This window comes from Suricata suricatta, chromosome 10 (assembly GCF_006229205.1).
Source record: "Suricata suricatta isolate VVHF042 chromosome 10, meerkat_22Aug2017_6uvM2_HiC, whole genome shotgun sequence".
Lineage (NCBI taxonomy): Eukaryota > Metazoa > Chordata > Mammalia > Carnivora > Herpestidae > Suricata > Suricata suricatta.
Window position 1 is genome coordinate 86,068,484 of NC_043709.1, and position 17,107 is coordinate 86,085,590.

Genomic DNA, 17,107 nt, shown 5'->3' on the forward strand with positions numbered 1-17,107 from the left:
TCCTCAAGTCAACCATTAAATAATGCGATTAACTTAATTTGAACCAATTAATGTTGAAAATAAAAGTTCAGTGGCATAGCTTTAATATTTATAATTTAGCAGAACAGTCTAAACAGAGTCAATTAAATTAACATCTGAATTAAATTATCCAGGATTGTTACAGGACAATTACATATTCTAAAGTAAGCTCAGAGGTCTCTTTCAGAGATAGATACATAGAACAATTCTTAAAATATTTATGAAGAAGAAATGTTTTTAAATCTTTAGTCCCCTACCATAAAGGAATATATCCAAAGGAAGAAAATATATTTAGGCCTCGAACCAGTAGCATTAAATGACATCTTCATGGGCTAAAGGAGCGAATCCAGATTTTAAAAGTATCCACAATTACTTTGGAGCATGGTCTTCTTGTTTTTATAGATTCTGTTTCTTCTTTGTTCCTTTCTTCATGTGTTTCTTTGCCCCTGAATAGCTTTCTTATTCTTGACTGATCTGCTATACTAGAAACACAGCCCTTTTAAATAACCTGAATGCCAGGACTCAGAAAAGTCCTTTAACTCTGAGCAAATACAAACTTTGTTTTGCAATGAATACCTTTTAACCTGTCTGAATATTCACTTTTTAAAGTCCTAGAAACTGTTCAGGTAAAATGGCCACTGTTACAAAGTTTTGGCTATACTTGAAAGACACACATCCAGTATCACAACCTCCTAAAAAAATGCGTGTTTGGTTTATATAATAATCTCAAGGTCACTCATCTACAGTTGCAAATAATTCTTACTAAAAGGTTATACCACAGACTATCTAAATATTTTTTCCATTGGATTTTTTTTCCATTCTGCTAAATTTTTATTCACTCACTTTTGGACTTTGTATCTAAAATGTCATAAATCACCTTCAGTCTACATATGAGAACAGTGTTCTCTATAAATCCTAAGGGTTAATGAAGATGCAGCTGACAGTGCCTACTGGCAAGCATGAAGGATAAGTGAGCGTACCGATAACGAAGTTGGCCTTGGAGGCTGACTGCCCATACTGTTGCTCAATATACTTGGGTTTATAGGTCACCATTCCAAATAAAGAGTTGAACTGAACAGTGCTTGCACACAAATATAACAAGTACAGTGGATTCCCTAAAAGATTCTTCAGTGATGGAAGAAAATCTGTAAGACAAAAAAAACATAGATAAATTAGAGTCAGTGTTACACTTGGTGGAAGATACAGCCTTAGCAGCAGAGCGTAGATGGCCGAGTCCTACCACCACACGTATCAGGAGCATTCACAGTGTGGTGCACACACACACTATGGATATTAAACACTGGCCCCAGTGAACACTGAGATCTGTCGGGTTCACATCGAGACATAGCCACTCACAACAAGCATATAGTTTAGATTACAGTTAGAGATATAAGTCAGACAGGAATAGATTCCTCTAAATGATATGGGGAAAAAGGAAAGAGGGATGAGAATACTCCCTCACTCCAGAGTTGAAAGTCATTGGCAGGACATCAAGAACTTCAGTTTTCTGGTCTCTATTCTTCAACCTTGGGTAATGGTCACAGAGAAAGAAATATGCAAGTTACCTGCATTTAATTTAATGAACTTTAGTGTAAGAAATGAACTTGGTATTCTCCCTTCTTCCTATTATACAGAGTTTGAAATGTGAAGATTTTTCTATAAATGTAAATATTGCTTGCTGGGCCCAATTGCGAAGGACCAACCTTCCTCATGGCCAGCCACCCTTTTTCACATGGAAGGAATTTATTCTACCATGTCTATCTTTTTGCTCCACATCACACTCATTCCCTTGATCACTGGTGGGAAACATGCACTGACACACATTTGTCAAATGGCTAAACCTCATCTGTTAAAAGGCAAAAATCTCTGAAGACTCACTCTCTTCTGTCCACCCATACTGATGAGAAGCAGCAGCAATCCCAGATGGGGGCAATTACAAAGTTGAACCTGGAGCAGTATAAGGGTGGGGATGTCAGCAAGAAAGATTACCAAAACTTTGGGTTATGTTCTTTATTCCACTCTCAAGTAATAAAGCTGACTTTGTAATCTTTGATTCTGCTTCCTGTATAGTGTCTCAATTTTTCTGAACATGTGATGGGGAGAGAGGGATATTATTTATAGATCCCCCATAGAGAATCAATGGAAAACTGAAAGGGATTCAAAATCAAGAAGAATCTGGCTCACCTCTTGCCATTTCCATTATTTTTGACTTTTCTCCAAGGGGTGTTTTGTAGTCTGTCTGATCATGCATAATAAACTTGGATTTCTCAGAGGAGGAATTGGAATCCTCTCTACTTCGGGATCTAGGTAGACTCTTTGGTAAACACCAGAAAGGCACAGCTGCAAGAAGACTTACAAGTCCTGCTATTAGATAACCCAGCCACCAGGCACCTACCCACTGAGGATCCTTGGGAGTAATGGTTATGTGATCTGAAAGAGAGAGAGGATGGCTAAATAGCATACACAGCACAGCTGGTGTGTTGAAATACACCTCTTTTTAAAACAAAATCCTAGCATTAGCTCTATCACATCATAAAATACCTAGTAATTCATGCATGATAACTTTCTACTCTGCACATTATCATCATCTTGCTTTTTGAAGGGAACAGGGTGTTTCTGGAACATGATGCTTTCCTTCTTTTGTTCCTTAGATTTGAAATATGAGTATAAATACTGGAAGAGAGGCTCTCTGCTCTGCCCTTGGGTTCATGGCAGGAGGAAAGAAACATGTGAGGAAGAATTGTGAGGGCTCAAAATCTTCTACCAGCTACCCCATATCAGCACCACTTTAATCTGGTTCACAAATTAAATGTGTAAGGTCTTATTCAAAGAAAGAGCTAACTCCTTTACCTTCTGGTCCAAATCTGGTCTAAACCACTCAGAATGTTATTTATTAGATGACAGTTAATAATACCACAGAGCTATTCAAGGTCTGAAGCAAGATTTGTATATGTAAATAAAATGTCAATATCTTATTCCTCATAACAACCTTATTTTTGACACCATTTTTTATTTGACTAGAAGGTAAGTACTGATGAATGAAATCAAGTGTTTTTTCTTTTCTATATAAATAACCTATTAAGCATGTAACAGGTTTATCTCCACTGCATTCTATGAGAACAACAAAATAAACACGCTTCCTTTGACAATGAGGCTCAATTACCACTACATTATACTTGGTAAAATATTCATACTAGTTATTCACTACATCATCATTGCTTCTCCTTAACAATTTCCCTCTGTACCACTCATCACACCTATGCGTTCTTATCTATACCAGTCTCCAAGACAGGATGTTAAGGAACTCAAGGAATTAAACTACTGTCTTGTTCACTATTTTGTGGTCGAACAGCACCCGGGATAGGTGTAAAACTAATAAGATTAGTGAATAAATGAATGAATAAGTAAAATTTTTGGAATCATCGTTTATTTGATAAAAAAGGAAAATTAGTGCAAGAGTTTTGCATTTAATTTTAACACACAATAATTTCAAAATGCAGTTTCAGAATTTTTAAAAAGGAAACTTGTTTTCTTGTTTTTAACTGCTTTTTGAACTTCTTTAAAAAGAAAGAAAAGTAATGCCAGTTTCTAGGAGGTACATCTCACAAGGAAAGAAACAAATTAATAGCTATGGAAAGATGAGGTCTGTCATTTATTTCCTCCATAAGCTCCCACAGGGGGTAAGGCAGTCTCACTATAATATGCCTCCACCTGAAAATGATTTGTAAAGAATGAATTTTGGTTGCCAAAAGACTTTCAATTTTTGGTCTTCCTGGCAAATCTACAAAATACATGATCAATTGATGGGACTGTCATGTTGATACACCTGAACCAACAAGAGCCAACAAGAAGCCAGAGTTTTGAGTCGTAACTATGTTGGAATGTGTTTGAACTGGCAAACCAGAAGTGAAAAAGGATACATCTGAATAACAAACCATGGGTCATCCAGTTCTAATTACTGCCTATTTTTCATATTTCATTTATTAATGTATGTGGTGGTTATATTAACAAGGAATTTTCAGTGGATTATTTTCATCTAAAAAAGATTACCATCCTGTTATTTTACAAAAAGAGAATCTGATATGTTTTACACCATCCCCATAAAAAATTGCCGTGACTAAGATAAATAAATAAACAAAAATAAACTTCCTTACCTAGGTTTACGAAGCCAACGTCAACATACAATTTGGCACATAATGAGCCTAGCAGGAAGCCAAAGATTGGTCCTATAATTGCAACGGTCTGCACACACCCTGCACCAAAGAAAAAGGGGGGGCAGCATTTCTCTGCTTTTGTAAATTAACACATTTTTAAATAAGAAATATGAGTGAAATTCAGTTAGTAGCTGAAAATATTTCATCAACTCTTCACTTAAGTGTGCTTAATTTGTCAATTCTTTCAACCTTATTCAATCAGGAAATAAGTGCTTCTCAGCTTTGGAAGAAAAACAAACACTTGGAAAGCACTAATTACCTCTTAGTAAGGAAGTAACACCAAGACTACAAAGAAGTTAATTTCCCCCAAGTGGAGCAAACTTTACTCATTAGGATTAGATTTCCCCCACTGATAAAAAAATAAATCAGAATTATACTCTTTTGATGGTCTTTCAAAACGTTTTCGTGGCTAGTTAAGCATTGAGTCATTTTGACATTAAAATTGATTTCTTCCATCTTAATAAAAAAGTGCATGTATTCAGAGTCTGTGTGAGGGTGCTAACTGTGCAGATCCCTGGACGCAGCCAGCAAAAGGAGCTAGACCTGGGAGTGCAAGAGGTGTTCTTTGGAACAATCATGACCAGCCTAGACAGCTGTACCAGGAAAGTGGAGCAGCTTATCTAAATGACATCATTTCTGGTTACCAGAAACATAACTCTTCCTTTCAAAGTATCTACAATATACCTTTCATTTCACTATAGAGCTTGATATACACATATCCCTGGCAGATTAATTTAAATTAATAAGAGGAGTAAATGGCAGTTACCAAATCCTTTTCAGAAGAGAAGAAAGGGTGAAGATAGGGAGCAGGAAGGAAACACCTTGATACATGCCTGCATCTCTTGGCTTGCAATCTTTCCTCTAGTTTCCAGAATCATTGCCTAGCAACTTCTATTCTAATTTTTTATTTATGCCTCAGTTTTCCATTGGAAAAGGTAATCTGTTTTTAATTACAGCCTGCCTGACTGTAATCAGAGCCCTCTGGAGTTCTGTGTACATAGCCAGGGAAGAACTACACTGTGGCGCTAGCCACAGTCCTTCTCAATGAATTTCGATCTTGTCTTTCTGTCCCTTGAAGGCCAGGCCCTCAAAGATCAGAACCCCAAGAAATCAAGATTGATGTGTGAAATAGAGAAAAATTTACTTTCCAAGATATAAGAGGCACTGAGTAAATACTGCTTAGATGCATCTGGACTTGGAGTTTGCTTTTGCTATACTTTGGGTTTTTTGTGTGTGATTTTAGCTGCTGGTCTATTCACTGGGATCCGTTCCAGACATGGGTTCATCTCAGACCATGCTCTCATCCTTTCTGTGTTTTTCTTTACCCATTCATATCTGCTACTGATAACTCAGAATTCTTTACTGCCTATCCCTCATAGGAAAAAAAGGCTTTAAATAATCAGGGTTTATATCTTAGAAAGCAATTTCCAGGGCTCTGGAGACAAAATTTAAAAAATATATATATATATATATTTTGACACCTAAATGCTTCAGTAGCACAGTTAACCCAATAAAAAGAAACTATGAAATCTGAAGTCCATAAAGAGAATCATACAAAGTCGTACATGATCGCAATTGATCTTATAGTTATTTTCTTTTAATCTGATGTTCTTTCCCTAATGCGAAAGGTCTTTCTAATGCAAGTTTCTTCATCATCCAAATCCTCAGTATGGACATCAGAAATGTGTGAACCTCAGTATAAGAACTGGATATGAAGTATAACACCCTATTCCACACCATATTTAGTTGGAAATGGAGTTGAGAAAACCAGATACACTGCTTCCCAAGAAGATGAATGGGTAGGCATTACCAATATAGAAAGCAGAATTGTCTTCACTGGCAAAATCATCAAGGTAGGCGATGCCTAGAGGCTGAATGGGAGTTTCCCCAATTCCACGAAGAAGGTTCCCCAGGAAAACATAAACCCACATGGAAGAACTGGCATCAATTTCACATTCTTGAAAGGAAAGCAAACAGGAGGAGTGAAATTAGATCAGTATCAAAGTTAAATATGTATTCTGCATTTCTACAAGCTATTCTAAAATTGGATTAGAATGTAAAAGTGAAATGTGCAACAGACTTAATTTGATAGGAGTCTGAGCAAGACCGGAAAATATTTTGTCCTCCATATATTAGGCAATGTAAATCCCCCAAAGGTTTTGATAAAGGGACTCTTTTGTTTCTTGTTTCTGATGCCTTGTTTCTTATTCTCTTTTCTCTTTTTATTTTATATTTATGCTGAGTACTTTGAATTCCTATGCTCCAATAACATTCAATATCCTGTTGGGGACAAAACACACAATTTTGAACAAAGGCATTTCTCACCTTAATCTTTAAACTTTTCTATTTTTCAACAGAAATCCCTTGTAATTTTATTGCTGGCCAAGTTTTATCTAAAATTTAAAATTTTATATGGGCAAGACTTCAACTTTGGACAGCATTAAAATCATTTGTTAGTGAATAACAATTTTTAGGGCTCAGGTTTAGGAAACAAAGTCCCATAAGGATTTAAAACCCAGAGCCTCTAAACTGTTGAGATCATGACCTGAGCCAAAGTCAGATACTTAACTGACTGAGCCACCCAGGTGCCCCACCCTTAGGTTATTTTGAAGCCAAAACTTTATTGGCCTGAATGCTTTTAAAAAATAATTTCCTGATTTTTGAGGGGGGGAGCAAGATGATGGAGAAGTAAGAAGCTCTGTAATTCTCACCTGCCCACATCAATCAAACTAAGAAGGACTGAAGCCACAATACTCTGATCTACAAGAGTAGGAAGAAAAAGACACAGAGTCCACAAAGAAGACAGCCTCGTGCATGAGTGAGTGTGAACTGGGGAAGGAGCCCCTCTCAGTGCAGAGCATCGGGGCGTGCACAGAGCCATGGAGAGACAGGGGAAAAGAAAGTGAGGCTAAAAACACTCACAGAGCTGTCTCTAGAGAAGAGAAAAACCTTGGCCCAGGACGGAGAGGGATCCTCTTATCCCATCTATAACTCTAGAGCCCAGAAAGAGGGATCTGTCCCCTTTAGCAGGCGCATTTTCCTTGGGATTTGGTACCCTGATTCCTGATGGTGCCTCCAGGCCTGCAGGAGTACATCTCATCTCGGGTGGTGTCATTAAAGTGTATGGACTAGGATTTGGAAATGAGGTGGAACTTAGAAAATATAACTTGGCCTGTCCCCAGCACAGAAAGATTTGACCAAAAAGAGTGGGTTGCAACATTTGGTTCGAGAAGGGATTGGGGCATTGCCATTCTTCTCCCCACAACCACAAAGGTAGGGCCTCAGAGAGCAGCCTGAGAGTCCCACCTACACCAAAACATGCCCATCCATGCTGAAGAGCTGCTTTTTTTCCCTTTTTTCTCCTTCCCCCACCCTCTCCGGAGCCCAGGAAACACCAACATTGATATATTGCCATGAATAGATAAACTCTGGCCACTCAGATATATTTTCCCTTATCTCACTCTTATGTCTCCTCTCCACTGGTTTTACACTTTTAGACTGTCCTTTGTCTTTTGTTACCTTTGTCCCCCCTGCCCTTTTTTCTTTCTTTTCTTTCTTTTCTTTTCTTTCCCCCTTTTGGTTTGCTTGTTTGTTTGATTTGTCTGTGAGTTTGAATGGTTTTGTTCCCTGTGTGTTTGTCTGTTTTCCTTTTCAGGGCTAACTCAAGAAACAAGCCAAAGTACACATGGTGGATAGTCCCAAACATCACTAAGTAGGGAAATGAAATAACCAAAGTCACAACAAGAGAAATTGAGACAAACCAATAAAAGAACACTTCCTGAATGGACAGGCCCTGGACAGTCAATGAGCCTCCTTTAATACAGCAATACTGAGGTGCCTGGGTGGCTCAGTTAGTTAGGCATCCGGCTTCAGCTCAGGTCATGATCTCATGGTGCATGGGTTCCAGCCCAGCATCAGGCTCTGTGCTGAGAGCTAGCTCAGAGCCTGGAGCCTGTCTTCGAATTCTGTGTCTCCCTTTCTCTCTGACCCTTCCCTGCTCACCCTTTCTCTCACACACAAATAAATAAAGCATTAAAAAAACCCCAGCAATACTACCAGGTGCAGAATGCATAATGAGCTTTTGAAACTGACAAGAGATAGAAAGCTAGCCAAAATGATGAAACAGAAGAACTCTCTTATAGAGAAATTCCAGAAAGAAATCACAGCCACAGAACTGCTCAAAACAGATATAAGCAACATAACTGAACAAGAATTTAGAACAATTGTTGTAAAATTAATTGCTGGGCTTGAAAAAAGCATGAAAGTCATGAGAGAAGCTATTGGTACAAAGACTACGGACCTTCAAAATAGCTGTGATGAGTTACAAAAGGCTATAAATGAAGTGCATATTAAAATGGAAAGGGCCACTGCATGGATTGAAGAGGCAGAGAGGAGAAGAGGTGTATTAGAAGACACAGTTATAGAAAAAGAGGAAGCCAAAAAAAAGAGAGAGAAACTGATCCAGGAAGATGAAAGGAGAATTCGAGACCTGAGTGATACAATCAAATGGAACAATATCCATATCATAGGAATTCCTGAAGAAGAAGAAAGAGAAAAAGGTCCTGAAGGGGTGCTTGATCAAATTATAGCCGAGAACTTCTCTAATATGGGGAAGGAAATAGACAGTGAAATCTAAGAGGCACAGAGAACTCCCATCAGATGTTACTTGAATCGACCTTCAGCACAATACATCATAGTGAAACTGGAAAATTGATAAGGATAAAGAGAGAATTCTAAAAGCAGCTAGGAATACAAGGGCCTTAACATACAAAGGGAAGCCTATTAGAATGGTTACAGACCTATCTACTGAAACTTGTCAGGCCAGAAAGGAATGGAAGGAAATCTTCAATGTGATGAACAGAAAAATTATGCAGCCAAGAATCCTTTATTCAGCGAGCCTGTCATTCAAAATAGAAGGAGAGATATAGGTGTTCCCAAATAAACAAAAATTGAGAGAATTCATCACCACCAAACTAGCCTTACAAGAAATCCTAAGAGGGACTCTATGAGGGAAATGTTGCAAGGAATACAAGCTACCAGAGACACCACTACAAGCATGAACCCTACAGGAAACACAATGAATCTAGACCATATTTTTCAATAATAACACTGAATGCAAATGGACTGAATGCTCCAATCAAACTACAGAGGGTATCAGAATGGATAAAAAAGCAAAATCCATCTATTTTCTGTCTTAGAGACTCATTGTAGACCTGAAGACACCTTCAGATTGAAAGTAAGGGGATGGAGAAATATCTATCATGTGAACGGAAGTTAAAAGAAAGTCAGAGTAGCCATACTTATATCAGACAAACTGGATTTTAAAGTAAAGGCAGTAGCAAAAGATGAAGGACATTATATAATAATTACAGGTTCTCTCCATAAGTAAGAGATAACAATTATAAACTTCTGCACACTGAATTTGGGGCATCAAAATGCATAAAACAATTAATCACAAACAAAAACAATCTTATTGATAAGAATGTGCTAATTGCAGGGGATTTTAATACTCCACTTACAGCAATGGATAGATCAACCAGACAGAAAACCACTATAAAAACAATGGACCTGAATGACACATTGGAACAGATGGATTTGACAGATATATTTATAACTCTATATCCTTAGGCTAGAGAATTCACTTTCTTCTTGAGTGCACATGGCACATTCTCCAAGATAGATCACATACTGGGGCATAAAACTGCCCTCCATAAATATAAACCAACTGACATCATACCATGCACATTTTCAGATCACAATGCTGTGAAACTTGAAATCAATCACAGGAAAAAGTCTGGAAAACCTCCAAAAACAGGGAGGTTAAAAACCACACTACTAAAGAATGATTGGGCCAATCAGGCAATTAGAGATGAAATTAAAACCTATATGGAAACAAATGAAAACAAAAATACAACAATCCAAACTCCCTCAGACGCAGCAAAGGCAGTCTTAAGAGGAAAGTTCATTGCAATCCAGGCCTATTTCAAGAAACTAGAAAAAGAGCAAATTCAAAATCTAACAGAGCACCCAAAGGAACTAGAAGGGGAGCAGCAAGAGCACCTCAAACCCAGCAGCAGAAGAAAAGTAATAAAGATCAGGGTAGAAATAAACAATATAGAATTTAAAAAAAAACAGTTGAACACACCAATGAAACAAAGATTTTTTTTTGAAAAAATAAAATTGATAAACCTCTATCCAGGCTCCTCAGAAAGAAAAGAGGGAACATCCAAATAGACAAAATTATGAATGAAAATGGATCTATTATAACCAATCCCTCAGAAATACAAGCAATCATCAGGGAAGCTACGAAAAGTTATATGTCAACAAACTGGGCAATCTAGAAGAAATGGACAAATTCCTAAACACACATGCACTAAAAAATTCAAACAGGAAGAGACAGAAAATCTAAACAGACCAATAACTAATGAAGAAATCGAATCACTTATCAAAAATCTCCCAAAAAATAAGAGCCTGGGGCCAGGCTCTTCCCTCGGGAATTCTACCAGACATTTAAATCAGAGTTAATACCAATTCTTCTGAAGCTATTCCAAAAAATAGAAATAGAAGGAAAACTTCCAGACTCATTCTATGAAGCCTACATCACTTTGGTTCCCAAACCAGACAGAGACCTAACCAAAACAGAACTACAGGCCAATATCCTTAATGAATATAGATGCAAAAATACTCAACAAGATACTAACAAATCGAATTCAACAGTATATAAAAAGAATTATCTACCATGATCAAGTGGGATTCATTCCTGAGTTACAGGGCTGGTTCAATATTCGCAAATCTATCAATGTGATACATCACATTAACAAAAGAAAAGATAAAAACCATATGATCCTGGCAATAGATGCAGAAAAAGCATTTGACAAAAACACAGCATTATTTCTTAATAAAAACCCTCGAGACAGTCAGAATAGAAGGAACTTACTTAAATACCATAAAAGCCATTTATGAACAGCCCACAGCTAGCATCACCCTCAATGGGAAAAAACTGAGAGTTTTCCCTCTGAGATCAGGAACATGACAAGAATATTCACTCTCGCTACTGTTATTTATCATAGTGCTGAAAGTCCTAGCATCAGCAATCAGACAACAAAAGGAAATAAAAGGCATCAGAATTGACAAACCTGAAGTCAACCTTTTACTTTTCACAGATGACATGATACTCTCCATAGAAAACCTGATTGATTCCACCAGAAGCCTACTAGAACAGATCCATAAATTCAGCAAAGTTGCAGGGTACAAAATCAATGTACAAAAATCACTTGCATTTTTATACACCAATAATGAAGCAACTGAAAGAGAAATCAAGAAACTGATCCCATTCACAATTGCACAAAAAACCCCATAAAATATGAAATAAACCTAACCAAGATGTAAAAGACCTGTACCATGAAAAGTATAGAAAACTTATGAAAGAATTGAAGAACACCCAGAAAATGGAAAAACAGTCCATGCTCATGGATCAGAAGACTAAACATTGTTCAAATGTCATTGTTACCCAAAGCAATCTACACATTCAGTGCAATCCCAATCAGAATTGCACCAGCATTCTTCTCAAAGCTAGAACAAACTATCCTAAAGTTTTTATGGAACCACAAAAAATCCTGAGCAACCAAAGTAATATTGAAGAAGAAAACCAAAACGAGAGGCATCACAATCCCAGACCTTAGCCTCTACTACAAAGCTGTCATCATCAAGACAGGATGGTTTTGGCACAAAAACAGACACATAGACCAATGGAATAGAATAGAGAACCCAGAACTGGACTCACAAATTTATGGCCAATTAATCTTTGACAAAGCAGGAAAGAGTATCCAATGGAAAAAAGACAGCCTCTTTAATAGGTGGTGTTGGGAGAACTGGACAGCAACATGCAGAAGAATGGAACTGGACTACTTTCTTACACCAGACACAAAAATAAACTCAAAATGGCTGAAGCACCTGAATGTGAGACAGGAAACCATTAAAACCCTAGAGGAGAAAGTAGGAAACAGACTACTTGACCTCAACCCCAGCACCTTCCTGCTTGACACATCCCCAAAGGCTAGGGAATCAAGAGCAAAAATGAACTACTGGGACCTCATCAAGATACAAAGCTTCTTCACTGCAAAGAAACAATCAATAAAACTAATAGGCAGCTGACAGAATGGGAAAAGATAGTTGCAAATGACATATTGGATAAAGGGCTAGTATCCAAAATCTATAAGGAACTCACCAAACTCCTCACCCAAAAAACAAAGAATCCAGTGAAGAAACGGGAAGAAGACATGAATAGACACTTCTCCAAAGAGGATATCCAGATGGCCACAGACACATGAAACGATGCTCAGCATCACTCATTATCAGGGAAATGCAAATCAAAACCATACTGAGATACCACCTCAAGCTGTCAGAGTGGCTAAAATGAACAAATCAGGAGACTATAGATGTTGGTAAGGATGTAGAGAAATGGGCACCCTCCTATACTGCTGGTGGGAACGTAAGCTGGTACAGCCACTCTGAAAAACAGTGTGGAGATTCCTCAAAACTTAATATAACTCCCCTATGACCCAGCAATAGCACTGCTAGGGATTTACCCAAAGAATACAGAAGTGCTGATGCATAGGAGCACATGTACCCCAATGTTCATAGCGGCACTTTCTACAATAGCCAAATCATGGAAAGAGCCTAAATGTCCATCACCTGATGAGTGGATCAAGAAGATGTGGTATATATACACAATGGAGTACTACATGGCAATGAGAACGAATGAAATCTGGCCATTCATGGCAACATGGATGGAACTCGAGGGTGTCATGCCAAGTGAAATAAGTCAGGCAGAGAAGGAGAGATACCATATGTTTTCACTCATAAGTCTAACAGGAGAAACTTAACAGAGGATCATGGGAGGGGAAAGGGGGGAAAATGTTAGGGACAGGGAGGGAGGAAAATCATGAGAGACTCTTGAGTACTGAAAACAAACTGAGGGCTGAAGGGGGAGGAGGAAAGGGGAAGGGGGTGATGGACATGGAGGAGGGCACTTTTGGGGAAGAGAATTGGGGGTTATATGGAAACCAACTTGACAATAAACTATAAATTAAAAAAAAACATTTAAAACCCTATATGCTTTAGTAGTATAACTATTCCAACAAAAAAGAACCCTTGGGCAGTAGTCTTAGAAATTCAAAGCGAACAATTTTAAAATGCATTTACAGAAGTCATGTCTTGATATAGTCATGTAAAGCTTGAGAATTACTCCCACATTGCAAGTGAAATCTACTTTCACTTGCAGAAGAGTCTGATCGCTTTAATAAAAGTGATAATATTATCTATCTCTGACAATACTGCTTCTGAGTGCTCCCTCTCTGCCAGGCACTGGGTTACATGGTTTTCAGGCATTTTTAAATTAAATCTTCCTAATAATCATATAAAGTAGGAACTATTTCCACTTATTAGTAGCACTTAAAGTAAAATTTGAAGGTAAAATATGGGTTATTTGGAACTGGGATGAATCCTTTTGTGTAGATGAATCTGACTGTGTAACAGACAAGACTGTTGTGGAGTCATGTTGCTTCTCATTTTGCCTCTTGTAGAAATGTAGCCAACTGACCAAGAATTTTTCACTTATCTTTTCTAGATTTCCATCCCACTCCCCAAAGTATAATGTGAGTTCTTTTTCCAAACAATTGATCCTAACGTCAATTCTACCCCTAACATTTGTGTGATCCCAAGATACTTGTTGGTAGGGAAATCTTGTGGACAGGTGAAGACAGCTTAGATCTGTATTTTCCAATACACAGAACACATGTGGCTCCTGAGAAGTAAATTAATTAAAGTTACAGAAAAGTAAAAATTCAGTTACTCAGTCACACTAGCCATATTACAGAACTCAATAGTCACATGTGCTAATGGCGCTGTATTGGGCAGCATAGATATAAAAAGTCCCACTGTCACAGAGATTTTTTTTTTGACAGCTCTGCTCTCCAGTGTAGTGGAAATTGGGGTTGTAGGTGGAGCATTTTTTAGAAGAGCCCTATTTTCACCCCACCATCATTTTTAGGATGAACTTTGTGTCCACCAGATCTGATGTTCACACAGATATATGACTTTAAGGAAGCAGGACCTCATTTAAAGAAAAGAAAAATATTGTGAGTTTTATATTGTATACTTGTCTAATAACTTGTATCTACATTAAAAACGTTTTTTGTTCATATATTTATTTATTTTGAGAAAGAGAGAGAGAGAAAGAGAAGGGGCAGGAGAGTGAGGATCCCAAGCATGCTACACGTTATCAGTGCAAAGCCTGACCTGGGGCTCAATCCCATGACCATGAGATCTTGATCTGAGTGGAGATCAAGAGTTGGATGCTAAAGTGACTGAGCCACCCGGGAGCCCCACATTAAAAATTTTATAATTCCTATCCCTAGATGCTATGTTTCTCATCTTTACATTAAAAATTTAAATATTTCTGAATTAGTTGTATTGACATTTATATCATATCTTTCCTGTCAAAACCAAAATAAAGAATATCTTTAATAACTGTACACTATGTGTAAGTGAAAAGTCCAAACCCTCCTTTCACACTCTTCTCTTCTTCCAGAGGGCTTTTCTTCTTTTCATACAGCAGGATGGGGTACATTTTTTACATCTCCCCCATATTTCTGCCCCATAGCTCTATTAATACTCTGACCCTTCCCTTTATTTAAATAACCAGACCTCTGGAATTCATTGCTCAGAAGAAAGCACTGATGATGATATTAGGGTAAAGAGAAGGTTTTATGGGATAGATAAAAGACTTGCATGACTAGCAGGTAAAGAAAAGAGAAGCTTCCACACTACCTACACAGCAATCTGTAGGCTAGGAACAGGGAATGAAGTGGGAGTAGTGAAGAGGAAGCGCTGAGCATGTCAATGCTCAAGGGCAGTGGAGAGAGGGCATTTGAACTGTGTATTGTCACAAAAATATGGCAAACACCTGTGGGAGGTCTGTAGATTCCCTGAGCAGAAAGAACCTGGGCCACCATGGTAGAGCCCAGGGAGGTAGCAAAACCAAAAGATGAGATGGCTACATCTGTAGTAGTGTGGCTAAGTGCCCTGCTTTGGGCTCTCAAAGGGTTTCCAAGAGATGAATTCCACGTTCCCAAGGGTGGCTCACACAAAGCACTGCTATACAATATGCATCCACCACATGGGATTGTAGACATCCTGACAAAAATCTCCTGCACCCTGTCTTCTGTGAAAAACAGAATTATTCCCAACTTTCCAGGATTGTCATATCTGGATCAGGAAGAACTGCTGTGCTAAAAAAAAAAAGAAAGGACATAAAAGGAGACATGGGATGGCCCTAAACTGACATGTATGACCAAACACTGCGGCCAGAGGGATTTTATTTAGTTTTCTTTTGTTTTTCAGAGAGATTTTAAATATCTAAGTTGATAGGGGACCAATAACACCAAGAGGCCCCTCCACAACTTCCCCCTTTGCTATACTGTAAGCTCCCTAGAATATAAGCCACTCTTGGGAATAAGTGTAAAGTTAGGGAAAAATTGAGTGAGATCCAATTTTTCCCATTCTGATGGAAAGGTGCTGAACAAAGAAGTTAAATTGAGATCTTGGGAAGAATATATGTCTTTTGTATCTGAACACTGGAATGAGATTTGTATGTGCTAAGCTAGTTTTATCCTAATTTCATGGCCCACCTTATCTGGAACCATGGAAGCTTTTTCTCAGACACCAGCAATTAATGCTCTTTCCATAAACTTTTATTCTCTGAATATTTTCTTCAGATCTCATCATATACTGCCTTATATTGTAGCAATTTTTATGGTACTATAGTATCTCAATTGAAGTATAAAAGCTTTTGACAGAAAAACATCATATAAATATTTTTGTCCATATCAGAGCAATATAAAGTCTTTATAAAAAGCTATTTTAGTCAAGTAAAAAATCATCTTACCATCACTTCTTTTGGATTGTGATTTTTCTATAACTGAGATAGGTAATTGATTGTCTGACTCCAGGAGACATGGAGAGATTCTGAGAGTGGAATTAGAGAGAGGAGAATACTTTTCATATCTGTACCTGTAAAAAAAGAATGTTTTCTTCACTACAGATTCATTTAACATTATACTAAAAATATGAAATGCACACGGCATGATTTATTATGGAGCCTGTTTGACTTTGCAACTACCTTTGAATCTCAATCACTAAACCAAACCAGCATTTAACAGTAGAGTGCCCTGAAGAGATAGCCAGAAAGTCTCATTCATAGGTATTACACCATATCTCAACCAGTTACTCAGTGTAGTAAAAGAAAATAAAAGCAAAAAGTATTCACAAGGGTTCATTTTAATCTAAAAATAATGACTATAGGGGCGCCTGGGTGGCTTAGTCGGTTAAGCATCCGACTTTGGCTCAGGTCAGATCCCACGTTTGTGGGTTTGAGCCCCACGTGGGGCTCTGTGCTCAGAGCCTGGAGCCTGTTTCCGGTTCTGTGTCTCCTTCTCTCTCTGCCCCTCCCCCTCTCATGCTCTGTCTCTCTCTGTATCAAAAATAAATAAAACATTAAAAATTTTTTTAAATAAAAATAATGACTATAAATAATCTACTCGCCTGGTGAAAAAAAATATCCATGTTTGATAAAATCATGACTATCTCCAAGTCAGAGAAAAAGCAATAATTTAAAAACTGTGGTATTACACACTGTATTTAGACTTGTAAATTTAGTAGAACTGCATTGCTGATTCTAGAGATTTGATGATGATATGTGGGTTTTTAAAAACTTAAAAAAAGCTTTTAAAATTCCAGTTGTCTAACATATACTGTAATATTAGTTACAGGTACACTCAACACTTCCATATAGTATCTGATGCTTCTTATGACTG

The 17,107-nt window shown here is 37.7% G+C and overlaps 1 protein-coding gene across 5 annotated transcripts in view; it reads right to left on the minus strand.

The window, feature by feature from the left end:
* SLCO1C1 (solute carrier organic anion transporter family member 1C1) overlaps positions 1–17,107 on the minus strand; it is a 65,820-nt gene that overhangs the window by 21,651 nt on the left and 27,062 nt on the right. For 4 of the 5 annotated variants that reach the window (XM_029955666.1, XM_029955667.1, XM_029955665.1 and 1 more), the window contains 5 exons: positions 16,180–16,304; positions 6,043–6,189; positions 4,173–4,271; positions 2,203–2,448; positions 999–1,163 (listed from right to left, as the gene is read on the minus strand). In XM_029955666.1, the coding sequence (XP_029811526.1) occupies positions 999–1,163; positions 2,203–2,448; positions 4,173–4,271; positions 6,043–6,189; positions 16,180–16,304 (782 nt within the window). The remainder of the gene's footprint in view (positions 1–998; positions 1,164–2,202; positions 2,449–4,172; positions 4,272–6,042; positions 6,190–16,179; positions 16,305–17,107) is intronic. The other variant, XM_029955668.1, reaches the window with a different exon arrangement.